This window comes from Enoplosus armatus, chromosome 18, assembly GCF_043641665.1.
Source record: "Enoplosus armatus isolate fEnoArm2 chromosome 18, fEnoArm2.hap1, whole genome shotgun sequence".
NCBI lineage: Eukaryota > Metazoa > Chordata > Actinopteri > Centrarchiformes > Enoplosidae > Enoplosus > Enoplosus armatus.
Genome location: NC_092197.1, coordinates 7,349,067 through 7,375,904, shown reverse-complemented (window position 1 = coordinate 7,375,904; position 26,838 = coordinate 7,349,067). Strand labels below are relative to the sequence as shown.

Genomic DNA, 26,838 nt, shown 5'->3' with positions numbered 1-26,838 from the left:
TTTATATACTGCTTATGACTGCTAAATATGGAGAGTTAAAGGAAAGTGTTACCCTTGTAAGTGAGGATGTCTCTAATCCTGGATGCCAACTGTAGATTTCACTCTTTAAAACCTCCAAAGTAACAATCCCGTCAGCCTGAGGACGAAGGCAGTTAAAGATGCAGCTTGATGTGTTCTGGGTTTTGATGTCCGTTCTTAACCTCCACTCAGCATCACCACGTCTTCCCAATCGACTGAATATGTTCCTTGGCCTTCATCCTCAGTGAGGCAATACTGGAGTTCCTTGGATCAGCTGAGCACTGGTATGCCGGGGGCGGGGGGCACATGGAGCCCATGTGGGGCAGGTGAGGGCTGTGTCCCAGGGCCGGGGAGTTGAGGAAGGAGGCCGGCAAGGAAGAGGGCATGGGGGGGGGAGGAGAAGGGGTGTAAGTGCCCGGGAGGCCCTGCGAGCCCGTGATGAAGCCCGGGAGGGACTGCAGGGAGGTGGAGGTGGTGATCGGGGTGGAGAGCCAGGGGTCCAGCTGCAGACTGGAGCCCAGGGAGCTGGTGGGGGAGCGGCTAAAGGAGAGCAAGGAGGAGGAGGTGTCCTGGAGCTTGATGGAGCTCACCTCCAGCTTCTCCTGCCGGCGCCACTTGGCCCGCCGGTTTTGGAACCACACCTGAAAAGATGGAGGATTTTTATTTTCAACTCAACTCAGTACTCAAAACTTAATTCATTCATCAATGCAAAGGCAACTGTATGAGCCCAGATCAACAGACACACACACACACACACGCGCACACACACACACACACACACAATAGATAAGAGAGAAGAGAATAAAATACCTTTATAGCAAAAAAAAATCAGCTTAAAAAAATTGTATTTTATAAAATATAATATTGTGTGAAAGTATTTGAATATTTAGATGAGATATATAAGTGCAAATTTCAGCTATTAATACTTTTCATTCAATTGCAATGCTGGAATAAACATAATATTTTAAGAAATTGGTTGAAATTCCAATTTTTCAGTTTCTTTCTATGCCTGTGAAAACAGCCCTATCTGAAGCAAGTTAAACATTTTGTAAATCAATTTGATCTCCTTTCTCTGTGTTGAAATTCAGCCAAATAAATAAAATAGCTTTTTTCCCCGTCCAGCAGCAGCTGATCTAAACAATTTAAGTAACTGTGGACTTGAAAAATTTTGTATGCGTGAATAAAATATATAAATTCTTTCCGTTTTATATTTATATTTATATTTTATATTCCTTACAAAACAAATTCATGTGCGCCAATAATCTTAATTTTTAGTTTATCTCTTTACATTTGATGTAATAATGGTAGAACATCTCAAAATAAACTTTTAATGTAAAGCTATAAACATGTCATTTTGGAAAGATTCTTTGTTTTTCCTGTTTGTTTGTTTTCTGTTGATGTATTTATTAAAACCATTACAGATGTTGTAGAGGGTGGTGCAGCATATAGCCACTCTTTGTTATGCAGCATTACTGCCTGCAGGCCTGTAAGTGAGCTCACGCGTGCACACTGAGGAATGAAAGTGTTCATGTATATCGGGGACACACACCTGCACGCGGACCTCCGGCAGGTTGACCTTCAGCGCGAGCTCCTCCCTGCTGTACACGTCCGGGTAGTGGGACTTTTCGAAAGCTCTCTCCAGCTCGTGAAGCTGGAAGGTGGTGAATGTAGTCCGGTTCCGACGGTGTTTCTTCTTGGGGCTTTCGTCGTCGGACAGTTTTCCGTCTCCGTCCGGAGAGTCCGGGCAGACCGACGCCTCGGCGGTGCTGCTGGCGCAACACACACCTGCGGAGCAAAGACCGAGAGAAACAACCTGTCAAGATTAAATATGCTTCCTAAAATCAAATGATGACAGTTTCAAGTAAACAAACTCTAGTTTTGTGTTTATTTGTTTATTTAACTTGAGGATATTTAATCTGCTGAAAAACAGTTTGCGCAAAATCCAAAAAATGACTGAAGAAAATGATTACTGGATGATGTGTTACATTATCTAAGTGTTTAAAAACTTTAGGTTTAGAAACTTAAAGCCTTAATGTACTACGTGGCGGGTTGTCAGTATATTTTTGGACGAAATCTACTTACTGTCAAAACTTTCTGAGGAGTGGCTTTTCTTCATTGGGGTCACAGTTACATTCCGCTCGGCGTCTTTGACCAGGACTTTGTCTGTGATGCTGTAGGAGGCCGACTTGTGGAAGATGGTGTCCTCTTTAAATCCCAGTATGGCCTCGATGCTGTGGATGGTGGACGGGTTGTCCCCCGGGCTCTGGACGGAGCGTGCGGAGGGAGACAGGCGCTCATCCATCATCATCATCACTTGGGAAGTTGATCCAAGAAGCCACATTGGTCGGTGAGGTCCAAAAAGATGATCAAAAAGTACACGACTTCTTTCCAAATGTATCGCGGCTCTTGTGTTTGGTGAAGTTGTACAATTTCAAATCAGAGCCGCGGGCTGTTTGGAAAACTTTGCGCACAGGATACGCACCAGTGAGACCGTCTTGCTCAGTGGATGTGGAGCATCTTCAGAGGGGGCTTTTAAAGTAGTGCCTGCTGTAAAGACCCCCCTGCTCGTGCGGCACCCCCGCTGCACGTCAGAGAGGGGACGTCCTGTTGGATTTGGCCCTGGATTTAGGGGTAACTGTGCGCCCAGGCAGGCAGGCAGGCAGGCAGGCAGGCAGCAGCGCGCACACACCCTCCCTAACTCCTCCCCATCTCAAGTGCATCACTCAGTGCTGGCTCTAAACCTACTTACATAAATCTTAAAACCATCTTTCCACTCCTCCAGATGTCATGTTCATGTCAGTCTGTGGAAAAAAAAAGAGAGGAAGATTAGGCCCACAGATTAAGGTACAACAAAATCATAATTACACGATTTCTGGCCAGGACACGGATTGCAAGATGACAGCTTAACATTTAATCAAAGATATTGTTGCCAAACAGAACACACATTTCATTTAGCTGAAGAATTATTTGTTTTACTGACCTAAAGGGAAAAAATCACGCACCTCCTGACACATGCTGAATAAAAGAAACTTAAACACTTTTATAGGCTCATTAAAAATCAATTAAATCATGCACTAATGAATCACAAACCAGACTTAAACTGTGTTTCTTTAACCAGTTTCTTATAGGTGTTGAGTCAAAGAGGGTAACAATGCCCAAACAATAACAAATTTGGGCTATAACCACTTAACAGCAAACAAAGATTGACAGCAGTGTGGTAATCCTGCTTAAGGGGATTACATTATTTTACTCAAAAGAGTTAAAACCCCTAAAACTATTTAGCTTTTCCTAATTACAGAAGGTGACCTTATCCTTTGTTTGCCTCAGAGAGGGGGGGTCAGAGGAAGAGAGATGCTAACTGAGCACTGTTGTAATTAGCACCAAAAAGATGTGAGAGGAGCACATGCAAAACTTTATTTATACAGTGGAACTTTTAAAAGATGCTGAATGAAGCTTCTGCCCCAATAGTGAAGAGTTGATGTAGTTGATGTGCTACAAAGGAAAAGTTGGAAACTACGCTCATTCGTTTCCTTGCTGAAAGTTAGATGAGTACATTGATGCCACTCATGTATCTGTGTGGTAAACATGAAGCTACAGCCAGCAGCTGCTTAGCTTAGCTTAGCATAAAGACTGGAAACCGAGGGAAACAGCTAGCCTGAAAAAAAAAACCCTCAGCCTACCAGCTCCTCTCAGGCTCATTAATTAACACAATATATCTTGTTAGTTTAATCCGCACAACAAAAAGTGTAGTGTTGGTTTTATGGGCGGTTATGTGTCAGACTATTTCTTGGCTGCAAGCAGTGACTCTGTTTTTGTAATAATAAAACGAAAAGCTATAACGAGTTAATTAGTGAGCTTCAGAGGTGCTGCACATTATGTTACCTTCAGGCAGAGCTAGGCTAGCAGTTTCCCCAAGTTTCCAGTCTTTGTGCTAAGCTAAGCTAACAGTCTCCTGGCTGTAGCTTCATATTTACCACACAGATACTGTATGTGGAGGTGTTGGCAAGAAAGTGACTAGGTTTATTTTCCAAAGTGTCTATCAAGTATTTTTTTAAAGGGGCTTTAAAGCTATTCTACGCGGCCAAAACACCACATATAAATCCAATTAATGACTAGGTGAAGAAGAATATGACAGGCTTGTGTAACTTGCCTGGCTGGCAGCTCAACTTCCTTTCCCAATAAGAAGAAGAATGAGGTATCTGCTATTGCAAGACTTCAGTTTGTATTCTCATCTGGAGAGAGAGAGAGAGAGAGAGAGAGAGAGAGAGAGAGAGAGAGAGAGAGCATGGGGGCACTGGTTGACAACCTTGGCTACGCTGATCCTATTAGATGTAATCTCCAGACTTCATAAATCCACAGCCGTTTAAACTTGGGTTCATGTGAAACTCTAAATGTTGAGGATTTCTCCCCCCCCCCCCCGTTCTGCCTAATCATCCCTAACAAGTGTTTGGATAATGCCCAATTAAATTAAGACCTATTTCTTTATTCACTGCACTGGCCCTGATTCAGGTAGATGGGATTAATTGTTGCCTAATCTGAAACGTGTAATGGTTGTTATGGTTGGTTGTGTGGCCGAATCCTAAATTAAACCCCCATACAGCAACATTACAGTTAATAAGTGTCTTTTTCCAAAATCAGGATCCTTGATAGTTTTAATTGATCATAATTGACTTACACATGGAGCTTAGTAAAGACTGTAAAGCTGCATATAAAGACGTAATGTCTGTAGGAGGAAGTTTTCCAGCTTCACAACACACGCAGACACCTTTCATGTATTCAATATACATCTTTATTTGAACAATACATTTGTTTTCTCAGTTCAAAGTACCTCCATATATTTCGTCAGTGTTTATGTACATTGCTTTTATTTTTACTTTTTTAATAGAATGAGTCATTCAGTATTTTAAAGTCACGAGTTGTGCAAATGTCTCTGCAAATGTTTCGGGCTTTTTATTACGATTGAGATGTGAAATTCAAAGTAAATCAAGACTCATGAAGATTGTCTGCTTTTGTAATAACACCGAAAGAAAGAAAAATATCTAAATATCATAATGAATTCAAACACCACATACAAAAGAAAAAAAAATCTAGAATAACCAACAAACCAAAAGGGAAGTTGAAACACTCACACAGGATTGGACTTTTTAAAAACTTAAATAAGGTTGTTTTTATAAGCAAGAGTTGGTGTGTTGTTATTTATTTGACTGAAAAATCACACTTGTAGAGACTTGATCGTCTCATTTCACAACAAACAGAGAAAAAAGTGGACGTTATATCACAAATAATCTGTTTTTTTAAATGTACTGTGGCCACGAGAGTGGTGTGAGAAGCAATACTCGGCTGGGAAATCCACTTTTCTACATCATTTATCTAAAGAAGACGGTCACGGGGGAGAGATGGAGCTCCCTGTTGTCATTTAAAGTATTTTCATGATTTGTAAATTACAAGGAAACTTTTACAGTATATCCTTCAGTAGATGCAGACTGGTAGCAGTGATAACGGGCATTTTATATCACAGGAAGAGGTTTTTTAGTGCTTATAAGTAGGCGATTTATAGTGTAACTGAATCCCAGACTTATTAACACAGCTCAGCCTGCAGATTCCCAGAAAGTGTTGAAATTCATTTAGTCGCGTTCTCCTCTTCTCCCTTCTTCCTCCTCTTCATTATTCAATCACATGACGGAGCACTTCTCCTCCGCTTTGCTCTTCAGCTCAGTGACGGTGGCCGAGGCCTTCTCCTTCAGCTGGTCCATGTCCATGTTCTGCAAGTTTTGAAACTGGCCCATGAGGGAGTCCTTGCCCTCCTCCTCTGTGGCGTCCTCGTCCACCATCTTGAGCAGCTCCTCGGGCACGTCCACGTCGTCCCCGGCTATCTCAATCATGTTTTCGTCCTGCTCGCTCTGCAGACGACAACACGGTCAGAGTCCAGAAACACAGACACATGACAGTAGAGGACTTTACATTCAATGTGATTATTGATATTGAGGACAAGGATGTCCCTGTTATGTCATCTATAAAGTCCCAAGATGGTCCTAATTTGGTATGCAACATCTTTAGAACATGAAACAGGTCACAAAATGTTCTTTTTTAGAGGGTTGTAAAAGGTGGCGGGTAATTAAATAGAGATTTTCTTAGATTTAGATTCTCTTAAAATTGTCTGTGTTCTCTCTGGAAAAATAATAGATTAGTTAAATACTCCTCCATAATGTCACTTCAGGTTATTATATGTAAACTTTCTAAGTACCAGACACGAGGGAAGGCATTTTTTTCATTTTCTCTGAATATAACAGACTGTACATGTATGGCATTTTTTAATATTTGCAGAAGTAAACAACCTAAAGGTTGACTTAGAGGCTTTTTACAGGATTAACATGCTGTCTGCCTGCCTGATTTTCACAACATACAGCACATATTCCCATCACTACACTCAGAGGTGACAAACATTGCATGTATTGTTTATCAGAGGACGTACCGCTAATCTGAACCATACATAAACCTAAAATCAATTTGTTGACCGCTTTTTGATAACTTATATAGTCCTCCTTTGATTTTACTAATAGTTCTAATGAACGCATAACAAAACTTAAATTCGTCTGGGTTTGAATTCATATTATAAGCAAACAACCAGGCAAACTAGGAAACAAACAAATAGCTGAACTCTGATCTTAATCCAGGACGCTGCACTCGAGGATATTCTGATGCCTGTGTTTTTCTACATTTTTATGAAGCAGGCAGAAGAGTCTCCTTTACTTTACTGTCCTCACTTCATGTGTCGCTTAAAGCCTTTCCAACAAACTCAGTCTAATCATGCAATAGGTACGACTGTGACTACTTTAAAACGTCAATCTGTGGGATTATCTCAGACCTGCTTTAGCCTTTCCTCTCTGAATCCCAACGATAGTCTAAAGATATCTTCTATTTGCACGAGACTCTAATTCCATTAGAGTAACAGTACCAACTTGCTGTTCCCACTCATACTGTTCACTGGTACCATTAAATATATATATTTTCTTTTTCTCTAACTCACACCTGATAGCATGTACATGTGTTCTCAACCTCCTACTCATTTAAAGAAAAGAATCAACAGAACAGGCTCCCGTTAGGTAATAAAGACTCTTTGGCCTTTGCCATTTGTTCTTTCTTCAAACAATGTAAACATGGTTCGGTGGAAAATAATTAAATTTATATGTATAGCCTCCTGCTATTGTCCTCATCATATATGTGTGGGTTCAATTTAAAAGACAAACAGTGAACAGAAATGCGGCCATTGTTTAAAGCAGAAAACTGAACAATAGAGTTCAGCCTGTTGCGTGAGACTATTAGAAACGCCTCCAGCAGCCAAGGTCATCACTGCATTCAGATGAATGAGAATCATCATAGAAAACCTGCGCGTTAGAACTTGATTTCGCTCTTTTGCCATAAAAACACAAAGTTCAATACAAGCATGTTTTCACCTCTAGATTAATTTACAGGATTAGAAGTCACTCTGCTGGCGTTTATCTCTAAATGGCTTGAATAAAATCCCAACATACCTTATTTGCTCCTTCCATTGCAGCAGATATTTCTTTAAGAGTCCTTTTGAAATTGCTCGTTTTACATCCACTAAAGTAGATGTCGTTCTTTCTTAAGGTCAGTTCACACTGCCTGGTGCTCCCTAATGAGCCTGGGACACCTGCTCAGCTTTGGCTTTGTAAGACTCAAGGTGCAATATGGGACACTAACGTCTCCGGGACGTTTCTTGCTAATCTACTGGCATGGCTTCCACCTCCTGTTGTCCGAGCCGCAGCTGCCAAGTGCTGCTGTTACATAAAAGCAACCTCAACAGTGAAGCAGCTATTTGTTTCTCTACTTGCGCAGACAAGACGGAGGGTAAAGCCATTTAATAAGGACTGTCTGTTATAATTACCAGTCTTTATTAAAGGACTCAGAGAAGGAGTGTTTAATCTGATGGAAAATAAAGAAATTGATACAGAAACTGCATCATGGGTGATAACACTCCACTTTAACGCCCTATTTAGCATTTAACAGTATATAAGCATTTAATAAATGTGTATTACACACTATAATGTAGTTGTAAGCAGATATAAGTGTTTATTAATGTGTTTAACAATTATAACTCCTCCTGTGGGCATCCATAAGTGGAAGCTCGTGTATAAACTGATAATGAATGACAACACAGTAAAACATGTCTTCACAGGAGAGGTTATATACTGCAAATTAATAAACACTTAAAATGTCCTCATATCTGCTCACAACTACATTATAGTGTGTTATAAACCATTTATTAAATATCCATATTGTATAGTGCTTATAAATGCTAAATGGAGTGTTAAAGTAAAGTTTTAACTTTAATATAATGAACTTAGAGTCAACTATTAAGCCTTTGTGAGCCTGTCGAGGAGAGTTTATTAATGTATAGTATTAAATTACATTTTAAAATATGAGTAACTCTAGACCCATACAGGGATAAAAGCTCTGTACCTTTGGCAGCCTGTATTTTTCTCTGAGGCACACCCTGAGTGTCGCCCTTTCTGCCTTCTTGTGTAAGAAATCTGCATCTCTCTCCATCCTGAAATAGAAATGAAAAACATTATTAGCCTTTAACCTTTTATTGTTTGTCTGAAGAACATCCCAGGATCGGTTGAAATCAAATACTATTTATTTTAATCTCTTTTTACAAAGGGAAAAGCTGCAGGAAAATACCAAACAGGTGGAATTGTATGACCTTGTTTGTCATCAGTGTATCAGCGGCGGCTGAAAAGCAGCATAATAGATTTTTCAGCATTTGGATTTTCATGAAAAATGGTTTCTTCTCATGGCTTAGGCTGTTTTACTGTGTCTTAATCCAGCATGGCACTCATCAGATAAACAACAGAGAGACAGTTTAGCTCAACACAACGTCCTCCAGTTCACCTGCATATCATTAAAGCAGGAAATCATGTCGGCTGAAACAGATTTCACTTTAACCAATGAGGTGTTGAATTGAGATTCAGTTTATTTAGAAAATAAAGTTTTGTTACAATAGATGTGTCTTCATTGGCTTTTCAAGGTGGACTATTATTAACATCCAGAAATCTATTTCAAACTTCTAGTTTTATGCATGAGTCACAGGAGTTATGATATTTTTAAGTGCATTGGATGTTGTAGTCTCATCAGTGTCTTGTTATACGACTTGATGAAAACTGATGAAATCTTACTTTTGTGAAAATGTGGTCGGCAACAAGCAACATTTATAGCATTTGGTTGAAAGTTTTGTTTGAGTTTAACGAGGTTATTTGCAGTTTTGGTGAAGATATAATATTATTTACATCTGAAATCCTCTAAATGTATTTTGTCTTAGAAATGTCAGAACTTGACTTTCATTTACTTTCATGGATTCATAGGATAGAAAATACAACAAAAGCTGTATTCTATTTTGGATATTAATTTTAATTTTGTTGTGACATAAGTGTGTTCATGACACATTAGAAGATAATAATTCAACATATTTCAGGTTTATCCATTTATTTATGCCTGTGTGATTTAAGAGTTTTACAGCAGCCTGCACTTTGTGAGAGTATTCCTTCATTTTCAAGGCGAGACTTGCGTACTTTCCCTCAGCTAATTAAAGATGGGATTATTAGGCCAGACAGAGTAGATTTGCAATCAAGCCAAGACACCGGAACTTGAACTGTAGTGGAACAAGAACACAGTGAGGTGTCTAAGAAACCATCAACAGACTATAATACATTTGTTAAAGCGCTTATGGCCAGATAGATTATACAGATACATGTACAGTTTTTAAGAAGAACATAAAGTCTTTCATGTTCCTTTTAATTTCCATCAAATGTTTGTGTGGCTCAGGATTCGTCGCTGTAGATCTGAATACATTACTACAATTATGGAGAATGTTGTCATTAGATGGCGTCTTTTCAAACAAATAAAGTCATTTCCCAAACATAAAGAGTGGAGAGGCTGGATTAATCTTGTTATGTAATACAGGCTGACTGGATCTGCTTGATGCTGCAAAATCTACTACGTATCACAAACGTCCAAATTCCACATTAATCAAAAAATATTATTTCCACAATTACATTGTATTACTTAAATGTCTGCTTTAGTGAAAGACAAACTCACCATAATGCAACAGTGGACAGCAACATGGCGGTGGACAAAACCAAGCAACCTGCTCCTCATATTACTGTAGAGTTTTAAAAGTCTATCAAAAATAAACTCTATAGATATCCCATCGACAATAAAATATGTGTGACAATAAAATGCTCCTCAAAAACAGCCATGTGTGAACAAACTCTCCTTTGATGTTCTACCTCAAATAGTGCTATAAACAAAGTAAATACATGTCATTTTGCAGGATTGCGATTGCTTTCCTTTGCAGCACCACCTCATTGTGTGATTTTCTTTTGTCTTTCAGTTCAAATATTCCAACATTTGCTGCCCTAATGTCCATGTTTTTCTAGCTGCCATTTTACAATTGCTTACTCAGCTGTGTTCATAACTAGAAAGTCCCTCAAAATGTTAACTCATAACTGCTTTGGATGCAGAAACAAATGACAGATTATGGGAGATTATTGATCCAGTTCCAGCACAACCTTTAGCTTCAGTGGGTTGTTATGTAGGAAATTTAGGAATAGAAAAAGAAAAAAGAAAAGATCCAGTGTAGGTGGTACCTTTGCTGTGACCTTCAGCAACAGATGCATCTCTCACAAACACAACTTGATCATTGTAAGTTTATAAAAAAACAATAATTACTTGAGTGTTTACATTTAGTTAGGTTTGAGTAAAACAAAATACTGTCAGTGAAAAAGAGGGGAAAGTAAACGGCGAAGGGTTGTAATGCAGAAGGAAACAGCTTGTCAAGGTCAGACTGTACATTGTGCAGCCATACTGATTTCGATGGGCCAGTGGCGTACTGTCAGTGTTGCTACTTACTTCTCCTCCACCACTTGTTTTTGGTACTCTTCATACTCCTCCCGTGTCATCCCTGCTGCCTTTGCTGGATCTGAGGGGGTGGCCTCCTCTTCTTTGTCACCTCCACCGCCAAGACCCATTCCTGACAGGGGGTTCCCAATCATGCTCTTGATCAAGAAAGCCATCTTGAGTTGTGTGACTGTTTGACTCTACGAGGATGAGTATAATTTCTTCGTAGATGAAAATTGCTGCTCCCCTTTATGGTGCCCTCCGGTTCAGCTTCCTATAGCTGTCAAATCCAGTGGTAGCTCTCTAGCTAACCTGCTGCTTGACTATGGAGCCAAGGACACACTGACGACAAGCAACAGACACATACACACACACACTTACACACACACACACAACGTTTTGCCTCGGCCATAATCTGGATTTAATCCGCCCTGCTCCACTATGCTAAGAGGCAGATGGCCTGTTTTCTCTCTATTTTTAAATCATGCAGACCTTTGAAGACGTTTCTCTTTATTAATTTTGACACTTTGTGCGTTCTTTGGAAGAACGAGGTGCAAACACTCATCACAAAAATGGTTTTGGAGAGATGGGTGTCCTCAGTTTGGGACCACACATATGCTGCTTCCGCCCACTGGCGCTTAATCATATTAGTAAAGTACGGGCCGGCCCATGTGCAGCTTATTCTGCTGAGACCAAGCAGAGTAGGTAGAGAGAGAGACAGAGAGAGAGGAGTGGGATTAGAGCCTTGTTTATCCCCCAGTGGAGCCGTCATTCATTCCGTGCTATTGTTCAGTGGGAGGATGATTGACAGGAGGATGAGAGATGGGGAGGAAACAGTTCTCATTTCGTTTCACCCTATCACTCCGTCACTGGCTGCAAGCTCGGTGAAGGATTGTAGATTACCTAAATATTGTTGAGCACCCAAACATGTCAGAAATGCACATCTGCAACCAAATACGTCTTGCAATGTCTTTAGTTATGATGGATGTAAATTTTCAAATATATTTATTTATTACATATATAATTTGATAGTACAGTCAAGCAGCAACAGGAAATGTGAGAGATGGATGACACGCAGCAGAAGTTCCCGCACAAATTTGAACCTTACCTGTTATGCATCTGAGACCAGGAGGCCCTAATTTTTTGCCTCCTTTCAGCCTCTTTAAAAGTGATATGCAGGATTTAAATAAACACTATATACTACTATACACTATATACTCCATCTACCGTCAATTTGTTCTATGAACTCAGTCATATAGAAGAACTTGTAATACAAGCTATAGATCCACCACTTTGGTCCAGACTGAAATATCTCAGACTGAAATAACAGCTATTAAATTACAATGACATTTTGTTCATGTTCCCCAGAGAATGAATCCTACTGACTTTGGTGATTCTCTGACTTTTCCTGTAGCGCCATTGTGGTTGACATTCCTGGCTATGAGTGAAATGTGATAACACTCATGATGGATTGTCATAAAATTACAGACATTTCGTCAGGATGAATTGTTTGGTGATCAACATTTCAATGTGTCCGCTGCTTTGACTTACGAACAAATAACTGCAAAAAAAACTGTAGCTGTACTTTGTGTTTACTGCCAATTAGCGAATGTTAGCATGCTAACACGGTAGACTAAGATGATGAACATGGCTAACATGATGCCTGCTAAACATTAGCACGTTAGCAGTTTTCACTGGACCAACAGTAGCTAAAAAAAACACTTTATTTAGCATTTATAGTTGTATATGGTGTAGTTGTAAGCAGATATGAGGACATTTTTAAGTGTTTATTCATGTATTCGTCAACAACTACTTTGTATGAAGCAGCTATTACTGTGTATTAACAGTTAATAAATGCTTTATAACACACTAAGGATTTATTAACATGTCATTATACAGTTACTGCGTTATGCCAACTGTTTATACATCAGTAATAGATGCTTCTTAAGAGGAGAGTTGATAAATACAGGAATAAACACTTAAAATAGATGTAGTACAATAATTTGAGTTCATAAATGTCCCTTTATTTGATTGTGTGTTATAAAGGGCCCTCATTATGTCTTTTCACTTAACTGTACACATAGTTTAATTATTGTATACATAATTTTATATACAAAAAATATTCTATATAATGAATTTTACCAGTCAGAGATATATTGTATTAACATCACTTGCTGCTCTTCTTAAAATCTCTGTGCTTAAGTTGCTGACTGGAATAAACTGTGATCATGAGAGCTGAACAGAAGACATGTTATTCCATGTCGATGCATCTTGTGTGAAGTTTATCTCACATGATGAAATAAGCAGACACCACAGAGTGATTTGTGTTTTCTGTTTATGTAAATTGTTCAGGTAGAGGATATGTCAGATTCTGACATGTTTGACTTGATCAAAACAGATGAACAGAAGCAGACATCTGCTCTGAGTTTTCATCACCAATAGTTCAGCATTATTTTATACAAAATTGCACATTTCAAAACACAGGGTTCTCTTTGTTGTTTGTTGTTTCCTGGAATGGGACTGTGGCAGATTTCAACTTTTGAAAACAAAATCTAAAGGACCAACCAAAAATACTGTAAGGAACATGTTACATCATGTTGAAAATCCACACTAGCATTCATACACAACAATTTACTGATCAAATTAAAAATCTGCAGTTAATTAAAACAAACTTCTTCAACAAAACCAGTTTTTTTTCAAGTACAATAACTTACAATCTGAAAATAATCAAAACCAAAAAGTAAATTACCAAAATGGACATTCCCTCATTTACACACTTTCATTGCAGAAATTAATTTCATCAAAAAAACTTCTTTGCTGCTGCTTCTTGTTGACTCCTACAAGAGAAAAAGAGGGAGACACGCAGCATTAGAGTAGTTTGAATCCACAAGCACACGTATGGCCAAATAAAAATGATGATGTCTTACTTGTACATGATGTAGCAGAAGAACAGAACTGACTGGACAACAACGAAGATTGCAAAATGAACGGTGGATAAGCAGGAAGGCATGGGAGGCACCTCGGGGCACTTCATAACCTTCTCAGCAGGATTCTGGGTACAGAAGAGAGCACAGAGTTCAGTCAGCTGATCTACTTTATATTATATTTTTTAACTGTCTGGAGTCGACGCTCGGATCCGTACCTGAGCGTTTCGCTGGACCAGGTGCTCCACGTCCCTTTTGACAGTGTGCAGATGTTCCTTGATGTCGTTGAAGTGCTGAATGGTCTCATATGTTCCCATGCCGCCTGCATTTCCCTGGTGCTGGGCTGAGCCGATCTGCTTCAGCGACTCGTAAAAGGAGTTTCTGCAGCAACAAAGAGAGGACACGTTAAGTAACAGTTTACAGGCTGGAGAGCCACCAGTCGCTGCAGAAGCATCGTGCAAAAACATTAATACTGTAACTGGTTCTCCAAAGGACGGAAATCATCTTTAGTTCAACAGCCTTTTAATAAATATCTCAATGATAAAGTCAAAATGTTTACTTTTCTTGATTTGATACATGTGTTGGGAGAATTCATGTTGGGAAACATGATGTCCAGCAAATATGCTGTGTGCTATCATTTATTTACAGTCATACAAATTGTCCAAAATTAATCTTTTAATCCCTATTCGCTCGAGGCTATATATTCTCAAAGTTTGAAAAACAGAAAATTACCATCTGATAAAAGAGGTCATGATTGCTAAATTAATCCCTTATAAAAACATGTTCTTACAACAGATTACAAGTACAGGAGGTTAAGAAACAGATCACAGAGAAAGACTATACTGAATATGCAATCCAGAGTTTAGCTATGATGCTAAAGACCGAATGAAAATAGAGATTGAAAAAAGAAAAAAAAAAATAGCATATGAGAAGTGGAAACAAATACATCTGGTCATTGTAAATGTGTTGTACTGTTTCTCTGTCAAATCAAGAAGCTTTATTTGTCCACAATGGGGAAAAGTGTCCTTGGTTTTGTCTGTGTCTGAATTAGACTAACAAAGTTACAGTATTTTTAGTACAAAATGTCCCATTTGTGTTTGCCTGGACAGTGTTCCCTTGCTGAACTGGACAGAGAGTAAGAAAAAGAGGCAATTATAGGAATCGGACATCTAAATCTGGAAGATGGTTAGCTTAGCTTAGCATAAAGACTGGAAAAAACAGGGGGAAACAGCTAGCCTGGCTCTGTCCAAACGTAAAAAAGAAAAACAGCACTACCAGCACCTCTAAAGCTCACAAATTAATTAATGGTATATAAAATGTGTTTAATCCATATAAAAAGTGTAAAAACAATAATTTGCTCTTATTATCTGGGATATTTCTTGGCTTCCTGGAGTCTTGTTGTCATTGTGAAGTTGCCTGGCAACCAGTGGAGACTCGTATTTGAGCGTATTTCCCAGAAAGTCAAACTATTGTTTTAAGTATCTTTGAGATTAAGAAGAGCATTTCTATACACAATATCTGCTGCTGGGGTATCTAAACCCTGTTATGTTTCTATAATAAATCATATTCAGATAATGTACGTTGACCCATTCAGACTGACGGTCTGGGTCACTGCATCCATCTGGGAAGGTTTATGTGTCGAGTTGTCTTTCTTTGAGGTCCTTGATGTCCATACATCACTCCCCGAAAAAAGACGTCAAAACATACAATCCAAAACCATTACTGTCACGGCTCACAAGTGATAAAATGTGAAATCTGTAAATCTGTATCTTCACTTTCAATTTCATCAGTAAATGAAGTAAAACCACAGTTTAAACCATTCTCAGAAGAGAATGAAGACGCCTAAGCCTGGATCATATTTCTCAACAAAATGCAATTTCTTAAAGTTGATTACTCACAGGGAGAAAGCAATAAGTTCCCCTTATCATCTTAAACACATCTAAGACGATTATAAAGAAAAAAAAAGTGACTTGACAAATGAAAGGAATTCCAGCAGCCTAAGTAGGAAGGCCCTGAGGGGGGATTGTGACAAGTAATCAATTGGAGGTAAACCATGTTTTGCCTGTGTATGACAGATGTATTTAAAGACTCCTAATCTGATAAGGACAAAATGGTGCTAAGATGTGGCCTTTTCTTGCTCGGCCACATGGCTGCAGTCTGAAAGGATGGACCAGGGATGACATACAAACAAAATCTAATTTGTTTCACAGAGAGAGGGAGGAGAAAAAAAAATCTCCCTTGAGAAAGTAAGTGAGCATTTATTAAACCCTACATCTAATCTTCATCTACTACAAGTGACCCATTTATGAACAGAAAGCCCTCCTTGGATATTTAGAGTCTGAGATGAAGTCCTATCATAAACTCTGTGTCTAAAAGATGGGTCAGGATAAACTGAGAGCTTAATCTACAAAGTAATACAGATCAGTCGCGCACATTAGCACATTAGAGGGAGCAGCTGCAGCCTTTTGACAGGGTCTGAACTTACTTACTGTGTCAATCAGCTTACTCCTGTGCACCACTCTGATAATATGCTTTTCTTAAAACTGAATCATTACAGAAACTCTGTCTTTCGCTGCCATCCACACAATATGATCCACTTACAGACACGTTTGGGTCGAATTAGCAAATGAGACACGTGAGTGAGAGTCCATGTGATGGTGTTGTGGGTCAACAATATCATAAAGAAAAATCATGTATGCAAAATCATTTTGAGGATGAATGTCCTTGTTGGATTTAGGGCATATCAACAGCTTGGTTCTTTTATGATACATGAGACTAAGAGATTAATGTTACATAAAATACAATCTTTAATATCTTGTGATTCTGATTAATTCTTAATGCAGATGGTGGCTTCAAATTAAGAAATACAATCAAACTGCAGCAACAGGACAAAAAAATATGCCACTATTGAATGAATAACAACAAATTCTTTGTTATACAGTTGATTTTTAAAAAGGGGACAAAGAACAGAGGTAAATTAAAAGAACTAAAGGAGTTAATTTTCAATTAACAGCAGGGTCAGAAAAGTTGATATAAGCATACTAGTTAGATAATTCATAACTTAATTATTGGTGAAACTGAGAAAAACACGAATTAAAATCTCCTCGCGAATCTAAAAGAGCACCAGGTTTTTTTCCCTCTTAATATGTAGCATGCTCACAGTGACTAAGCCCTCAAGCACCTTAGACAAGGAATACAAAAGCACAAATATGTTATTGACAAGCTCTAAACATCAAAAAATTACATTTTCTCCACCTAATCAGGCTTACTTCCTGTAAGTACCAAAATCAAACAGTCATTTAAGTCTTCGCCATGGAAGGCACACCATCATAAAATCTCTTAAGCTGTAATATCTTAGCATTAAAAACCTGTGCAGGCTGTCATCTGAGAGTGGTAAGGAGACCATTTTTAATATTAAAGAAGAAGATTACATCCAGATATCATGCTGTAATTACTGTGTCTCAGCAATGACAGGATTGTTGTTCACGGAGGTGATATCTTTTAAAAACCCTGGTTACCTTTTGGGTTTCCCACATGGCCACAATCTTTATGATAAACTGATAAACCGTTTGAGAATACATCCAAACTACTGCAAGGAAGTCCTGTATTAAACCAGGTGTAAACCATGCAGCTGCTTAACTCCTAAAATGTAATTAATCTATTTATTTTATCACAACAAATTAGTAAAATGGTTTAGAGCTAAGATCACGGCAGTGTGATGATTATCCCATTTAGTGCTGAGGCTTTTAGTGTGTGTGTGTGTGTGTGTGTGTGTGTGTGTGTGTGTGTGTGTGAACGTGCATGTGACGGTGGAGGGAGCTGTTACTGCAGCTGGATTATCAGGCTGGCAGACACCTGTGATGTTGCATCCACCGCATCCTGAGATTAAATATGATTTGAGGGATTTAACAAGGATTTCCCTTGTTTTTCTAGTATCACGGGTCTCTCTTTATGTTCGTTGCAATAACAACAGCTAGTTTTTAAGAACAAGCCAAACGTCAACAACTGTTACTTACCTCAACTCATTCAGGTTTTTGAGAACCTCCTGCTGGGTGGCTACAACAGAGCCCAGCTGCTGTTGACTGGCAGTGTCCAGCTAAAAGACAAATACAACATAATGGTAAGGTTAAACACTCCAGTGTCATAAAACAGGTTTATTAGTTTTCATAACCTCTCATAAAAACACTTCAGCAGGAGTACACAGAAAGGATTTTTCTGAACTCTTCTGTGTTGATACTTTGTTTGAGTCGTGTAATGCTGGTCTCTTGTAAAAACAATAAACTAGACTAAACTAGACTAGACTAGACTAGACATGCACCCGCTATTATTCAGGTCCCTACGTTTGTGTTTGTGTGTAAAACATGCAATCCTAAATGACATGAAATGACTTATAGTCCTGCACCCATCATTGCTGCCAACCCATCTCTTAGCAATGACATGCTCACCTGTCCCGACTCAGCGTTCGACCCCTTCTTGGCGACCTCATCAGTGATGACGGAGACGTACCGCCGCTGCTCGTCCAGGATCATGGCGAGCTGCCGGTGGAGCTGTTTGATCTCCAGGTGGATCCGGTTCTGGCCTTCAAACACCTGACGGATCTCCCGGTCATTCACGCTCTCATACAAGTCCTCAACTGAAGAGGATCCAAACACAAATATAAAGATTAAAACAAATTCAAATAAAATCTACAAACATTTCATGGGGTATTTAAAATGCAATGTTTGGGCATTCTCATGTCTCTTTGAATATATTAGGATTTATATTTTCCAAACAATTATACTTTGTTTGTTCAGATAATATAAAACTGAGTAAAAATAAAAACAACTTTAAACTTTTTGATTTGGTTTCAGAACTAACTTGGCTCTCCTTGGACGTCTGGGTGCTCCTTCTGAAACTCCTCTTTCTTTTTGTCGAGCTCTTGCTGGAAGTTCTGAAATTCCTCCTGGTACTTGTCCTTCTCTTCTTTGGGAATCTCAGATTCAGGTGGGGGCTTCAATGGGAGAGACAAAAAAAAAACCCTCTCTGAACTCAATAGAGGCTTAGGCTATGTGGTGCACATGCATGCATGTGGCACACAGAGACGCACAGCTACAGAGAAGTGAGCGGCACACACAGGGCTGGAAAAGTATTAGGAGCTTGAGGACAGTGTAGTTACCGGTTGCTGGCCTGGCTCCGAGAGTCTGAACAACAAGAAGGACAAAACATCGTGGTCATCTATTGGAGGAAAGAAATTAAGAGTTAGAAAATAAACAAACAGAAAAAAATCATATTTAAACTTGTGGTAGCACTTTACATTACAGCACAGCAATTACATCGTAATTACGGAGTTATAATGTGTGTGTGTGTGTGTGGGGGGGTGATACTGAGATAATACCATAGTAATTACAGAGTAATACCTTGGGAATTAGGTTTATAACAATGGTGATATTAGAATTTATGTTCTGTAATAGGATAATAGCAGGTCAGAAACATGAGAGTATAATTATGTTGTATCAGGGTAAAAAACTATAATAATGGGGTAAAATCTTTTTGGAGAGTAATAACAGGGGTCATGTTAAGGTGGAGAAATGTGCTGATGAAAAACTGAAGTAATAATAGTGTAATAAGCTCATAATAATGAGATACTAATAGGGTAATGTTTGCATAATATTCATGGTATAATATCCAGGAAATTACCATCAGTAATAACCAGACAACAATACTGAAATTCCTCTTTCTATTTCCTCCCTAACTTCTGTGGAGAAGACAACTAAATTTAAGGGTTATTTTAGAAGTTTATATCTTTATTCATTTATTATAAAGCCAGGGTGCTTAGACAATTAAAACGTATGTATGATGGTGAAATTAAAAGAGAAGCATAATGTGGACATTGAATTGTGTTCCTAAAGAAAAAATTATACATTGCAATATCCACAGTTTTACAAAAACTTCCTGCAGGTATTACACTATTTGTTCACTATTTAGGATAACTGTACAGTTAACTGTTCTGTGTTGTTATTGTTTTTATACAATGAATATAACAAATATTATAATATATATTACAAAAGAAGTAAGGTGGGGGTTGTCAGTGTATGTACAAAGGTAAAACAGGGACCATGGAGTTTTAGTTAGAGGACTACAGATAAATACAGAGCTTTTAAAACAAGTAAATACTGATATTTTTAGATAGAGTTTTAAGGGTTTTTAACACAGATTATAGAATAATACCTGCTAAACCACCAGTGGCGGCTGAAATGCCAAAAAAGCCCTCGCTGGGAATGACCATGTTATCCACCTTTGTGCAGAACTCATAGTCCTCTTTGTCTGGAGTGAAACCGTTGTTGATCATCACCTGAGGAGGAAGATCTGATGCAGCTAAACAACATACTGTGCTGATAATCAAACATCATACAGCTTCATGTAAACAGGTTATAACTCTCGTGTTTATGGTTTCTCCTACCGTCAGTGTCTTCTTGTAGTACGTTATTTTGGCTCTGACAGGATAGGGTTTGTTGCGGAAGTCTCGTAAACATGTTCCGAGGGCTTGTGTGCTGCCGTCACTGGATCAAAACAACATTTTCAGAAAAAAACACAACAGTTACATTCATCTATATACAGTACTGTGCTCCACGTAGACCCTGAACAGGAGCGGGAAACAATACAGTGTGATTAAAAGCTTATTAAATAAGTGAATCACATTAATATCATGTATGTGTTTGTAAATACTTGTTTAGTAGTGCAGTAAACAGTGTGAATTCTAAGACAAACGGGAATGGCATTTAAAAAAGTGATTTAAAGCTTTTACTGGCCCAGGGGAGATTATGAAAGATGGAGGATTATTTACTTTCCAAGCAAATATAATCATATTTCATTTTTAAGTTGTTAAAATCTGAGTTGGAGATGACATCAGAGCAGAGCAAAAGAAGTGTTTACTTACTTTTGGTGGTCATAAACAAGGTTGCCATTGTTTCCCACAACAATTATAGCTGGGTTATTTTTCTGGAAGGAAGATGAGAAAACAAGGAAACACATTAATCCTTTTTGTTTTTTAATTTCGGGTAGTCGTATTCAAAAATATCAATCCCATACCTGAGCACAAATACATAATACTCCAATGTGATATAAACGGACCTGTGAAAGATTTGTTTTGCATGGCAGAGATATCCACTATCTACTAAAAAAATACACATTTTAATAGTAATTTAAATTCACATACATAATAAACAAATTAATACTTTATACGTTTCAACAAATGTAAAGAAAGAATTGCACACAAAAATGAGCCAAAACTAATAATCGAAGCAGTAAATGTAAAGTGAGTCCCACAAATGGATCAGCGCACAATCATATTTTTTATTTACAATAAATGTCCTCTATGTTGATGACAACCAAACAGAGGCCGTCTTTGTGTTGATGTGGACTATCTCTGTAGCAGAAGATCTCTGAACTGGCTGTTTTCCACCAAAACAAGAACAGAAACAAACAAAGACTGAAGTCTCTACGACCATCTCTCTTTGAACACATGCAGTGCACAAAAACTCTTTGAGGGACACTCTTGGAAATATACAATCATTAATAGTTGAGGTTAAACAATTCTTGGAAATGTGAAGCTGACACTAACCTTTCCGTCATTGTCAAAAGAGTCAAAGAAGATCCCAATTCCACTCCACTGGTCGGCGGCACCGTACACTGGACCGTCGAGGCCTTGTGTAGTGGTGAACCACACAGCCTGTTAGACGAGAGACAAATATGTTTGTTTTAGTATCCTTCACAAAACAAAAGTCAAAGAAAATGTACATTAAAAACCTCAAACTACTTGGGTATCCAGTCAAGAACAACCCACTGAATGAGTACAGACCTCATCATCAAATACTCCAGCGGCTGACTAATAGTTACACAGGTTATAATTTGGGTGCCGTTTCATGGAGGCTGTTCAGTGCGTTTGAATAAATCTGGGCTGTTAACAGTACACGTTAGCTCAACATGTTTATTGGCGTTCACAGCGGTTCTTGTGTCAGGTGAACAAATGCTTGTCATTCAACCCTGTGGGCATGACACATCTCCTGAAACAGGATGTGCACATTTCCTTCAGGTTTCTCCATATCTGAGTCTGCTCAGTGTCATACAGGATCTCTTATTTAACCCTCAATACAGGTCATCTTTATTTAACATGGTCAACCATATAGTAGGGTTTAGATTATTCATCAGTTACGAGGTGTGCACATAAAGGCTGGATATTGTTTTTATATGAGTCACTTCCTCAGTTTGTAAAGTATTAACATGATTTAACCTATTTTTCATTTCACAGAATATGTTGATTTGTTCTGGCTATATAAAATATAATATTTAAAGTTTAAAGTAAGAAAACTTTAGATTTTGAAATATCTGATTAAAGCATCAGTAGGCAAGAATGTGACCAAGCATTCGATACCAACTTCTTATTCATGACGCTCGATGATACAGACACATTTTGGTCGGTTCACAAAAAGTATTGAGGTTAAACACCCAGCCTGAGTGTAGGTGCACAGAGTAGTAGATACAGCAAGTAGTGTGCTCTTGGGCATGGTAGACAGTTTTGGACTTACAGTATTAAATGCAAACTAAACTTTAATAACAACTGCGATCAGAAGTGCTTTAATGCGTTTTAGGAGTATAACAGATTCCCTGACTGCCTCGTTATCTGACACAGATGTTTCACCCCTCCTTACCAAACCGTCTGCTCCCATTCTGCCTCGTCCAGATACTCTGAAGGTCACCTCGGCCTCCCAATGTTCAAAGTTGACTCTGTTTTTTGTCCACACGGTGCCCCTCTGACTCCTGAGAGATGGCGTAATGCGCACCTGGTCTGCACTGGGAATCGCATCTGGGAGGGAGAGGAGAGACGGAGAGAGTGAGCAGGATTTCAGCAGCATGTTACCCTAATGTTCTCTATGAACATATGATGTTAATAATATGTAGTATTGTTATTATAGGCCAGCTGTATCTGGGTATGCCTACACCCTGATAAGGATAGGATTAATCGACAGTACTTTTGAATGTCACTACTTATCGTAACTTCACCTAATACAACCTTGCAGTGGTATGCATAGCATAACTCATTGATTTATTATTTGTTTAAGTAATTTTCTCAAGCAGAAATCCTAAAACATTACCAAGTTTCAGCTTCTCAATTGTGAGAATTTGCTGCTTTTCTTTTGTCTCATGGGACAGAGTTTTGGACTGTTGGTGGGACAAAAACAAACAATTTGCGTATCCTGTGGTGACCTAGAGATTAAAGACGCTGACTATGTAATCACAATGTCCCTGGTTTGGGTCTAGCCACAGACTTTTTCTCTCAATCTCTCGCTCCTGTTGTTTCTTGTCACCTCTGTCTAAGAAAGGAAAGAAAAAATCCCCAAAATGTACTTGCACTTGATGATGTCATCTTTGACTGAAATTGTGATGGACTAAATGATTCATCCGAAAAACAATCAGCAGATTCATCACTAATGAAAATAATCTTTAGTTACAGCCCTAGATCAGTGGCCATTTAGAGGGAAAGCAGTGTAATCTCATGCAGCCCTCAGTGAGTGCTCATATCAGCAACTGGACAACTCACTGTGTGATGCAAGAATCCAAAGGCCTGTTTTTTGTTTTTTGCAAGAGGAAAGTTCAATACTTCCGTTGCATGTGTCTGCACAGACTCTCACAGCAGCCAGAGCATTTAATGTGCTGTTTTTAAATCAGCCCAGGTCTCGTTTGAATGTTATTGTACCTCTAACACAAAGCTAGGCTGCTAAAATGTGTGAATTCCCCGGTGCAGTTTTGAATGAAGAAAAGCAAACCGCTGTCACTTTCATAACATCCTGAGCGGAAAACACGCCCGTTACGAACCGGGAACACGAACGAGCTCAGCTGTCCTCGTTGTCGTGAGCGTTAAGTTTAAACTGCAGGTGACCAGCGGCTCTGTGATGTTGACAGCTGGACACAAACTTACTTCCAGTGTGGATCCAAAACGGGATACTGCCGTCGGTTTGAGACAGATGCGGTCCTTTGAAGCTGTATTTGTACTCAAACCGGCGGTGAGGAGGCTCCTCTGACGTCGAGGCACCCGCGTTAATATCGGCGACACTGCGGTGAAATATTAACGTTGTGAGAAAAGTTAATATCAACAGACGAGCGCTGGCAGCCGGGCGCTGTGCTATGGACACCGCCATGTTTCGGTATCACTGCTGACGTAGCGCTGAGGCCACGAGCATGACGGGATGCCTGTAGGGCCAACAGGGCGTTTTCTCATTGGACGATTTTTTGGTCCTTTTTTTTCTGTCTTTTTTTTTGTTGTGGTTACAGCTGATGTTGACAAGAGAGGCCCTCTGTACATAAATCACGTAGATAAATAAAACATTATATATATTCATAGCTATATGCCACTTCTCATACATATCTACATGTCTGTAAGACACCAAGAAGCAACCTTACTTGTAACCTTGTTTATGTTTTTGGCATTGTGTGTATTTGGATCTGTTCATTGATATTTTTATACCTACATTCTCTATATTTCCTACTTTATACTGCAACTGCTGCACAACAAGTTTGAGCTTCTCTTATTTTAGATGCATACAAATTAGGACTGCAACTCCACAGTGATCAACAATCCAAAACCAACAAATATTCAATTTGCTGTCATATAATAATATATCCTGACAAATGACAAGCTGGAACTGGGGATTTTGTGACTTAAAGATTGATCATAGAAATATTTGCCCATTATTTTTCTGTTGATCGACTAATTGATGACTGAACTAGTTATTTCACCTCTAACACTAATGCTAATGAAATATTCTAATGCAAAGGCTGATACAAATACTTAAATTAATACTAATACGAATGCTAACACTTATTCTGATGTGAATACTAATAGCCTAGTAATACTAACGTAATATACGAATTCTAATAATAACAGTACAACTAATATACTACTAAAGCTAACGGTAATGTTAATATTAATATATTATTATAAATAAGGCCTGTTAATACTAATACTAATGTGAATGCTGATACAAATGCTAATGTAATAACAATACTATGCTAATACAAATGCTAACACTAATGCTAATACCAATAGCCTAGTAATTCTAATACAAATGGTAATACTAATGCTACCAGTAATTCTATTACTAAAGCTCATAATAATACTAAAAGGCCTCCTAGTACTTATACTAATGCTAATACTTACGGACTTCAGTCTACAGAAAACAAAAAATGTACTCACCCTCAGTCCTTTCATTTCAGTTCCATTATCCAACCACCAAACACAAATATTAGTATTCGTATTAGTATTTTGGAGTTTTTATTGTACAATTGTCCGATAAACTTTATGCAGATTTTTTGGGCAACTTTGTGCAAAATATTACACCTAATAGGCTACATGTATAGCCACTGTATGTCCAAGTCATAAACTTGTGCATGTTGTTTTGTGAATTAGTGCCCAACCAGCTGATATAAGTATTAGTATGCTTAGATGCTGGTCGATAAGTAATTAGAAATTGCAGCACAGAAGATTTGTTTGCAGTAATTTAGAAGCTGTTTCAGAATGACATAGTTTGTCCACTAAATAAAGGGTTAGGGTTATCATTACACATCGTGGTCACACTTCTTTAAGTAAACCAATTTAAGGGATCCTTATTTGAAATATTTGCTTATGTTCTTTACTATATCGACCGATAAACTGTTGACAGTTTTTAATTCAAATGTCAATATTGGTGTTGGCCTAAAGAATCCAGCATTGGTCTGGCTCTACTGTGAATGTTGCTGCTTTTATTCATATTTGAAATGTATTTTTTTGTTAGTTTAATGTCTGTATTTCTTATGTTATTTCTGTGACACAAAGTTTTGTATGTAAAGAATGTTATTGTGTATGACGTCTGACACATATCATTACTACATCCTGAACAGATTACACCAAGACTGTTTATGTGAAACCTAGACCAGCAACAAACATGTCAGGTATGTCATAATCCACATAGAGGTTTTGGTCCTTCCGGCTGCTGTGTTACCTGTGTTGTTCTGGACCGGCTCGTAAGCCTGCATGAGGTCAGTGAAAGGTTAGCTGACATGGCCGTGCTGGCTGCAGGAGCTTTCACTGCAGTCTGAAAGCCTCAGTGGGAGATGACACAATTACGTGCCACTCGCTAGCCTCTTCCTATGCAGCATCACTTACTGTGAGGGCCTGTGATTACGGGTTCAGGAACGAACCCCAGAACAAAACAGACTATTGTGGTGACACTAATCTTGGGGTTTTGACTATTCTGGCAAATGATCAGATCAATGGCAAGGACTGATCTGCACGGGTTCCAGTGATAAAGTTTTTATGCTGTAGTAATGTCACGCACAACAGATACATTTTCTTCACAGTCATGCAACACATACAGTATGAACAGAGACGGTCTTTTACTCTTTGGGTACCTTTTGCTTTTCACTCGTTAACTACTGAATCTCCACCTTTATAAAAACACTCATATCACTATTAAATACAACAATAATAGTGCTGATCATATTACAACTAAGTGATCTATCTTGCTCTGTCTCAGATAGCTTAGCTGCTAGCTGCTCTTCCCTGTGCAAAAATGTTATTTTTGATCATATTTTCACACTGAATCATTGCAAATAAAAGGCAATGAAACAAGATGCCTGCTGATGGACAAAACTCACAGGATGGAAGAGAAGAAGAGAGTTAAGAGTTTAGAGTAGGCAACTCGGAAAAGTCGTATATTAGGAAAAGATCACCGTTATTGATCTCTATGGGAACATTATGACAGATTTAGCAAAGAATGAAAGGATGTATAGGAAACTAAAAGTCTAAAAACCTTCACTGAACCATCGACAACATCAGAAAGCACACTAGAGTTTCTAAGTGGAGTACATTAACTTATAAATAAGATACTAAATCTTGTGTCATGTTTCATGCTCATGAAATCTAACAGGGGATTTAGAGCGCAGAGAAAATAGAGGCCTCGGTCCT

The 26,838-nt window shown here is 38.5% G+C and overlaps 3 protein-coding genes across 3 annotated transcripts; all 3 read right to left on the bottom strand.

The window, feature by feature from the left end:
* Nucleotides 1–212: 212 nt before the first annotated feature.
* On the bottom strand, nt 213–2,359 carry rx3 (retinal homeobox gene 3). Its single transcript, XM_070924982.1, has 3 exons — nt 2,101–2,359; nt 1,568–1,803; nt 213–659 (listed from the first exon to the last, which is right to left on the bottom strand). The coding sequence occupies exons 1-3, from the start codon at nt 2,357–2,359 to the stop codon at nt 213–215; spliced, it is 942 nt and encodes a 313-aa protein (XP_070781083.1).
* A 3,331-nt stretch (nt 2,360–5,690) lies between these two features.
* cplx4a (complexin 4a) lies at nt 5,691–11,111 on the bottom strand. The gene is made up of 3 exons (XM_070925049.1): nt 10,948–11,111; nt 8,500–8,587; nt 5,691–5,918 (listed from the first exon to the last, which is right to left on the bottom strand). The coding sequence occupies exons 1-3, from the start codon at nt 11,109–11,111 to the stop codon at nt 5,691–5,693; spliced, it is 480 nt and encodes a 159-aa protein (XP_070781150.1).
* A 2,151-nt stretch (nt 11,112–13,262) lies between these two features.
* lman1 (lectin, mannose-binding, 1) lies at nt 13,263–24,034 on the bottom strand. The gene is made up of 13 exons (XM_070924607.1): nt 23,815–24,034; nt 22,547–22,701; nt 21,460–21,567; nt 20,776–20,837; nt 20,299–20,398; nt 20,067–20,190; nt 19,015–19,073; nt 18,717–18,849; nt 18,305–18,492; nt 17,876–17,955; nt 14,078–14,240; nt 13,863–13,987; nt 13,263–13,772 (listed from the first exon to the last, which is right to left on the bottom strand). The coding sequence occupies exons 1-13, from the start codon at nt 24,032–24,034 to the stop codon at nt 13,736–13,738; spliced, it is 1,554 nt and encodes a 517-aa protein (XP_070780708.1). The 3' UTR covers nt 13,263–13,735.
* Between the last annotated feature and the right edge of the window lie 2,804 nt (nt 24,035–26,838).

Bases quoted from the DNA above. Each gene is read 5' to 3' on its own strand.
- cplx4a (XM_070925049.1), bottom strand. From the start codon at position 11,111: ATGGCTTTCTTGATCAAGAGCATGATTGGGAACCCCCTGTCAGGAATG. The intron at 8,588-10,947 runs GTAAGTAGCAAC...TTTCTATTTCAG, and splicing joins AAACAAGTGGTGGAGGAGAA to GATGGAGAGAGATGCAGATT. The intron at 5,919-8,499 runs GTACAGAGCTTT...TGTCGTCTGCAG, and splicing joins AAAAATACAGGCTGCCAAAG to AGCGAGCAGGACGAAAACAT.
- rx3 (XM_070924982.1), bottom strand. From the start codon at position 2,359: ATGTGGCTTCTTGGATCAACTTCCCAAGTGATGATGATGATGGATGAG. The intron at 1,804-2,100 runs GTAAGTAGATTT...TTTGCTCCGCAG, and splicing joins CTCCTCAGAAAGTTTTGACA to GTGTGTGTTGCGCCAGCAGC. The intron at 660-1,567 runs GTGTGTGTCCCC...CCATCTTTTCAG, and splicing joins TGCCGGAGGTCCGCGTGCAG to GTGTGGTTCCAAAACCGGCG.
- lman1 (XM_070924607.1), bottom strand. From the start codon at position 24,034: ATGGCGGTGTCCATAGCACAGCGCCCGGCTGCCAGCGCTCGTCTGTTG. The intron at 17,956-18,304 runs GTGAGCATGTCA...TTTGTCTTTTAG, and splicing joins CGAACGCTGAGTCGGGACAG to CTGGACACTGCCAGTCAACA. The intron at 13,988-14,077 runs GTACGGATCCGA...TTCTGTACCCAG, and splicing joins TGGTCCAGCGAAACGCTCAG to AATCCTGCTGAGAAGGTTAT.